General features: G+C 29.8%; 1 protein-coding gene across 1 annotated transcript in view; it reads left to right on the top strand.

Annotated features, from left to right (window-relative positions):
* Nucleotides 1–5,955, top strand: part of LOC119674470 (T-complex protein 1 subunit theta-like) — a 7,695-nt gene extending 1,740 nt beyond the window's left edge. Inside the window, exons 4-6 of the mRNA XM_038085609.1 lie at nucleotides 4,924–4,940; nucleotides 5,736–5,896; nucleotides 5,947–5,955. Of these exons, the coding sequence (XP_037941537.1) occupies nucleotides 4,924–4,940; nucleotides 5,736–5,896; nucleotides 5,947–5,955 (187 nt within the window). The remainder of the gene's footprint in view (nucleotides 1–4,923; nucleotides 4,941–5,735; nucleotides 5,897–5,946) is intronic.
* The last annotated feature ends 1,485 nt before the right edge of the window (nucleotides 5,956–7,440 follow it).

A 7,440-nucleotide genomic window follows, 5' to 3' on the forward strand; every position in this document is an offset into this window, starting at 1 on the left:
TGCTAATGCATTGTTGGACAATAAGTGCGTAATGCAGTATCTCAAACCTTCTAAATAATACATATGTGTAATTTCTTTTTTTAATTCTATATATTTTTATATGAAATCACACTCATGATGTAACTGAATAGAGGAGATAAAATATTTTTCGGGTAACTTCAGAATTCCTACGGTGTAGAACTTTTGTGGTTTATTATGCAAAAAATTGGTCAAAGTGATTTTCAGTGGTTCAGTATTAAAATAGTTTTGCAGAGACAGAAACAATATTCAGAGAGAGCAAGATTTAGATTATACTATGGATGCATCAAATCTTTCCAATCAAATTTCGGCCATTTCCACCAAGTCATAAGAAATATATGTGGCCTGACATTGAAACACAACTTCTTTTTTATTGGTCAATTTTGGTTGCTTTTCCTTAATTGTTTCGTTTAAGCGACACAATAGACTAGATGCGTATAGACCAGCTAGTGACAAAAAATCGAAAAATATTCGGAATTCATACTAACTATACATCAAAAATAGTTAAATATTAATATTCGAAGATTTCGAAGAAACAGTTAGAGTTAGAGTTAGTTAAGCCTTTTCCGAGTTAGTGCAGCTGGGCTCTTTTACTCTATGATAGGTGGGGGGATTCTAAAGAGTCCCGCCTATCTCACTGACTAATTTGAGTGTTCCTGATAATCGTCGTGATTATTCAATGATTGATCTAAGATCTGCGTACCGCACAAGAAAGTATAAAAAATCTTTATATTAAAATGTTTATATAAAATTTTCTCCAAAGAGTCTGTAGTATATTTTTTGCACAACAGTGCGTATGAGTGTTGTTAACTAATTTTTTTTTTATTAAAATAATAATTAATGTGTAAATAATTGTAGTCAGGTCTACTATTCTAGAGTTAATATTTTTATTAATTAATATTATTTGTAAATTATTCTTATAAATATTATTTTCACTATAATTTTCATGGTAAGAAAATAGCTAAAAAGATATAATTTTATAAAAAACGTTTCAATTCAATAGTAAATAAATAAAACTAGAATTTAGTTCATGTTAAATTTTCTGTAAATACCTTTAAGTATATATATATATATTTACAACAAATCGTATGAGTGTTTTCAAAATAAATTGTTTTCTTCTTTCTTTAATAAATATAAAAGTTATATAGTTATATAGTTGTGCTAAAAAATCTGTAGTTGTACAATATGCACAAAATAAACTCGAATGTAAGTGTATATCTAGAAATTTATAAAAATCAAATCCGTAATAAGAAAAATCCTTTAAACCTATTTCATACCTGACTTCGATTGCATTTAAATCTTACTTAAACCGCTTTTGAAATTGAATTTTCATGCAACTGATTGAAATAAATAAAAGAAATCAACTGCATTTACACTAAATACTTATCAAAATAAAAGCAAAAAACACTGAACTACTGCACTAAGGTTAACGAAGTATGCAGTGTGCGTGTTTACAAGAACAATTTTAAAGAAAAAATATTGCAACTTAATTCGATACCACCTTTTAAATTCTCTTTCGTGATATTTCTCTTGTTTATTCATTTCATTCAATACTTATTTTTAATATTGTTTTTTGTTGAAATAAAATAAGTTTTATCAACAATCATGCATCCATGCCACGCATGCCACGTACACAAGCCAAATGATTTTGGTCACTTACATATGAAAAGCATTTACGAATGTTGGCATTTAAAAGTAAAACAAGCTAACTTACGCTTGCCTGGTTGCATGGTTGTTTGCTGCATAGCCATGCATGTACCAGGCATATATACCATGGACATATCATGGATAGCATACCATGCAGCACGAGCCACAAAGGTGAAGTAGAGTGCGAGCTGTTTTGCGACACGCCAAAGCGCATAAATCGCTAGTCGCAAATCCATTCAAACATAAAATTCAAATGTCTGCAAACGCTAGAATTCTATTTAAAAAACAAAAAAAAAAAAACCAACCTGTGCAAATAGAAGTAAACATATTTACGAGTCAAACATGTTTATTTATATCGCCTCGCTGCTATATTTGCTTATATAAGTTTTTTTTCCGCACTCATTATGTTTAGTGTACATAGCACACCTAAAACTATGCTACGTGTGTCCTCCATTCTACACACAGACTTCACTCTGATTTTATAGTTGGATTTCGTTGACTTCACAGTACTCTGCTTTATACTTGTTCACACAGCATAGAACAGGCAAAATTTACTTTATTTGACTGTGTAATTGCTTGTATATAACTGGCTTTACATACTCCTAATAGGAGTATGACTATGAGTATGAGCGTGAGTATGAGTATGAGTATGAGTATGAGTGTGAGTATGAGTGTGAGTATGAGTATGAGTGTGAGTATGAGTGCGAGTGTGTTTGCATTTACTTGCATAAGTGTGACATATTATTGACATAGGTGGTATGGGGGTGGTATATATATTTAAACTTAAATAACTATTTTTAGTGTAATTTTGGTATGTAGTTTGCTAACATTCCCACAGTGTGTGTTGTTACACTCTATGTAGTATAGTTTACTATGCAAAGCCATACTTCCACAAAATCACATATATGCACGTACATATATAAATATATATACACATATATATATATATAAAAGTTATACTTCTATGCTTTGGATAAACTTCAATTTTACTTTTGAGCGATTCTATTCCACCGTCGTTTTTAGCACAACAATTTCTCCAACACAAATACATAAAAATAAATCACTTGTAGGACATATTGGCGCCTCCGGTTTTGTTCAGTTCAACTCAGTTCAGCTCAGTTCGGTTGAGTTGTGTTGAATATAGTAATTTTGTTTGTGTAGTTTTAGTTTCAACTAAAAAAAGGAAAATTTTTTTTTACTCTCTATAGATTTTATAGAATTAAATTTTTTTTTGTTTTGTTTTTTGGGTACGGTTTTGAGATTCCATCGCCTGTCCTTTTACTGCTTCTATTTTCAGTAGTTGTCTACTTTTTCTTCCTCAGATAATTTCACAAATTTTCATTTCGATTTTTTATTATTTCTTTTATGTTCATTTGTTTGCTCTTTGCTTTATGGTATTTTGCTGTTTTGTCCTTTTGTCATTTTGTCGTTTTGCTTGTTGATTTTATTGATCACTTTGATTTTAAAATTGAATTACACTTTTATTGAGGCATCATTTAGAGTGAATATTGGTTTCATTTTTTTTTTTTGGAAACGTTGATGGCATATATAGAGGCTCAATTTAGCACAAGAGTGAATAATGATGTTTAATACAGTAACATAGTGAATATGTTTAACTGACTGTGGTTTGTTCAGAAGAACGCTTAAACCTTGCGACTCTCATTCATTAACACACTCAGCGATATTTCCAACATTAGTATTGGCCGGATACTTGTATATTATCAAAGCGTCTACTGATTCTGATATGTCCTTCCTTCTACCCACAATGTGGAAACACAAAGATTTTTTTGAAAAGTAATTTTTAAAAGTATTTTTTTGAAATAAAAATATTATAGTATTTGTTTATTTTGAAAACAAATAAACAAATACGGTGTACTACAGTGATCGTGGTTTCTCCAAACAAGGCTTCAGCTATTGGACGACCCATTTTTCAATACACTCGTTGATATTTTTAACATTTGAACATTAGTATTGGCCAGATACTTGTGTATTATCTATGCGTCCGGTTAGTTCTAATATGTTTGTCCTCCTACCCACAATATGAAATTGAAACTGTTTTTCAGCTAATTTTAGATGATTTGGTATAGAACATAGTTTATTTCAAGTCTAGTCTAGCCTTGCTAGATTAGGCTATTCCATTTTTCTGTTCCGATCCATTGCAGTTGTATATGCAATTGCTGCTCAAAAAGTATCCGGATTTTGTTGTATGTTTGTTTGTTTTTTTTTTGTTATATTGTTACACCCTTTCTTGACATATGGTACAAATTTGAGCGCCATCTGTCAATTAGTTTGTTTACAGCAGCTGTTAATCTGAGACAACCTTAAGTGCATTTAGCGTTTTTTACTATGGAAAACTCTTGTTGTACGCGATTTTTTGACCAAACACGGCACCACAGTCATCGCTCAGGCACCATATTCGCCAGATCTGGATCCGTGCGACTTTTTTTTGTTCCCGAAACTCATATTGATCCTTCGTATTAAGCGGCGTTTTGAGTTGATTGAATCGGTAAAAGAGAATTCGCTGAAGGCACTAAAAGCAATACCTGTACGGGCCTACGAAAAGTGTATGGAAGATTGGGTTAAGCGTTGGCGTATGTGTATCGGTTCAGAAGGAGCATATTGTGAAGGAGATAAAATAAATTTGGAATATAATTTAAATTTGTGTGTTTCATTTACAAAATCCGAATACTTTTTGAGGAGAAGAAATATGAAATTTTATACCTACCACTTCCATAACAAAGAAACTGCTATATTCTTCGTCATGTGTCATATGACATATAACATAATTTGTCATATGATTTGACTCGAAATGATTTATTCAAATCTGAATATTAAATTGTACTTACAAAATTCAATTGTGGTCTTCTTGCTAACAAGAATTTTGTGTTTATATATTTAAACAAAAATTTTTAATCCAAAAACTGGCATGAAAATCCTTCCGATATGGTAAGTATGAATGAGCTCACGTTAGATGAGGTAAAAATGCCGTATTGTCACCAGTTCGGCATTTACAGCAGTAAGAAGTTAGTTGTAGTTCAATTGGGTCATCAGGTACGGTACATTACTGTATTAATATGGATCTAATTTTATTTGATTAAACTCATACCACTGAAAAAATGTACTTTGAATAAAAATAAGTGCGCATATTTGTAATCCTTACTAGTCATTTTAATAATCTATTATATTATATATAGAACTGTGCATATAAAATCAGTAGTTAACATTTTATTTTGTTAATAAATGTTGAATAAATTACAGTATTTCGAACTTAGAAAGTATTAAAATAGTAATAATTACTAGTTAAAGAGCTTAAATTGAAGTGTAATCTTAATATGGCCATCAATGCGTCTATGGAGGATTAACGATTAAGGAGATATCGAATGAATATTTATTTATTCGTACTATTTTTATCCATTCATGTGTACAATTTATTTTGTTGTTAAATAAAAAACCAAAGAAAAATACAAAATACAAACAACAATTAAACTATTTTGTAGTATGAAATAATGTTGTAATTCTATAACAATTACAACAACAATAACGATAGCAACAACAACAACAATTAAGACAATACCAAAACATACAATATGGTATATATAGAAAAATAGAGTAAAAAAAAAACAACAACAAATATAGTGAAAAAGCTATAAATTAAAATGCCATAAACTAGCTTAGCTCTGCGCTCAATTTCACAATACGAGCAAATTAAGTGCTGACGTCAAAAGGACAATGACAGGATATATGCGACAGGTTGCACACGCTCATTTTTATGAATGGCGTTGTTCTTATTGGAATTTTTGTACGTTGCATGTAAATTACCAATTAAAATACAATAAATTCTTTCCTTTTCGCTTGTTTACTTGAGTTCGTATAGAATTCAGCTTTGGCATTGAGCGCCAGAACTGAAGGAGTTCTTCATTCGTTCGTTATACATAATATATATTATAATAATATTTTTAATTTAAAATCAATTATTTTTATATATACACAACAGACAATTTTATTATTATGTTTGTATATTTATAGTGAATTAATTTTGGTTTTCTTCTGTTTTGTCTTTTTCTTTGTAGAATGTCCCACCGCAATGGATGGCATGGAACGTTTTGCATGTCCGACACCGGATTTGCAAGGACGATATCGTTGCATAGACGATCATGTGCTGTGTGATGGTTTTATTGATTGTCCCGAAGGTGAAGATGAAGATAGAAGATCGTGTATGTTCTATAAAACGGTAAGTTGTAAAACAATTTACATGAAATTTGTTATAAATTATGTTTTCAGATGTTTTAGAAAAAGTAAAAATATTGATAACAATTAGTTGAGAATTATTTTAGAGTAATAGTGGACTAACACAAAACTTTTGATTGCAATTTTTGCTGTAATTTTAAATTATTCTTGATTTTGATTTCCACAATAAATAATTTCAAATCAAAAATCTATGTATCGGAGTTTCGAAAGCTGAATATAGAATTTATTCATAATTTTTACAAAATCAAATTGATTTTGGATTCAACTACGGTGATCCAATCACTGTAGTACAGTATTGTGCAATACTAACTCATGCTATTGTGAATAGTTTTGAGGAATGAATGAAATTTTCATGTAAAATGAAACAAAATTATTATTTATCATATGCTTATATCATATGTGCAAAATAAATATTTTATAAAAGTAATTAAAAAGTATGAACACATGATATATCTAACAATCAAGTTAGAATGATAAGTCGTGTCGCTATTAATTTAATTAATTTGTTGATTTCAGATGACAATTAAAAAATTTTGACAGCTAAAATTACAATCAAAACGCTGGTGTGAATACAATACAAACATTTTTGTTTTTTAATTTCATTGTATTAGAGTGTTTCTCCAAGTCTGATTTCTTTAATAAAAGACAGTATAAAGCCTATCTTTTCTCGTTTTGGATCCTTAGGAACCGCTTTTGCAGCAGTGCCGGGCACTCTCTAACCACATGATATGCAGTTTATCTCTCTTTTTTTTATGTATCTGCAGTCTGAGTTATATTGAATTTCTAACTTCGATAGGTAATTATGCAATCTACGGTGACAGTACAGTACTACAGCGTAGTTCTTATATCTACCACAACGATTCTTAGTACTGTACACATAATACTATAACTTAGTGTTAGTCTTAGATAGCCGAATATATTCTACAGTATTAAAAGTTGGAAAAGTCTACTGAAAAATATATGACTTCTTTTTCTTTTTAGTATCCTAGCCGCTTAATGCAAGTTAGCAATTTATTACAAAATCTCTCTAAATTTTAAAAATAAATTTGAAGGCCTTATTAAAAACTGAAATCACCTTCAACTGATTATTCACTTTAACAGCTTATTTACCTTCCTAACATAAATTGTATAAATTAATTGAAAACTAAAGAAACTGAACAAAAACATCTACCTTAGCAGCTTTAACCAATATTAGAAGTTATGAGCTCAGACTAGTACTATAAAAGTTAGTAAAGCATTTTTTGGTGTTCATATTTTTTCTCTAGATCATGGATTTTATCCATTATATCAGAAGTGTTTTTCATTTAGGCTTTCTGTCCTCTCAGCAACAAAAGTCGGTAAAGAAAGGCTTTTGTATTGTTTGTCAAGTCTATCTTTTTTGCCATACAAATTATTTTTGTTTTCCTTTTTGATCCATTTATCTCTATTTAGTGTAGTAATTATAGTCATAGCCCTTGTGTAGATAGAAGAATAGAATTTTCTCTTTCTTGTTACAGTTTTTTACTATATATATATTATATATTCATT

The sequence above is a fragment of the Teleopsis dalmanni genome, chromosome 2 (assembly GCF_002237135.1).
Source record: "Teleopsis dalmanni isolate 2A chromosome 2, ASM223713v2, whole genome shotgun sequence".
Taxonomy (NCBI): domain Eukaryota; kingdom Metazoa; phylum Arthropoda; class Insecta; order Diptera; family Diopsidae; genus Teleopsis; species Teleopsis dalmanni.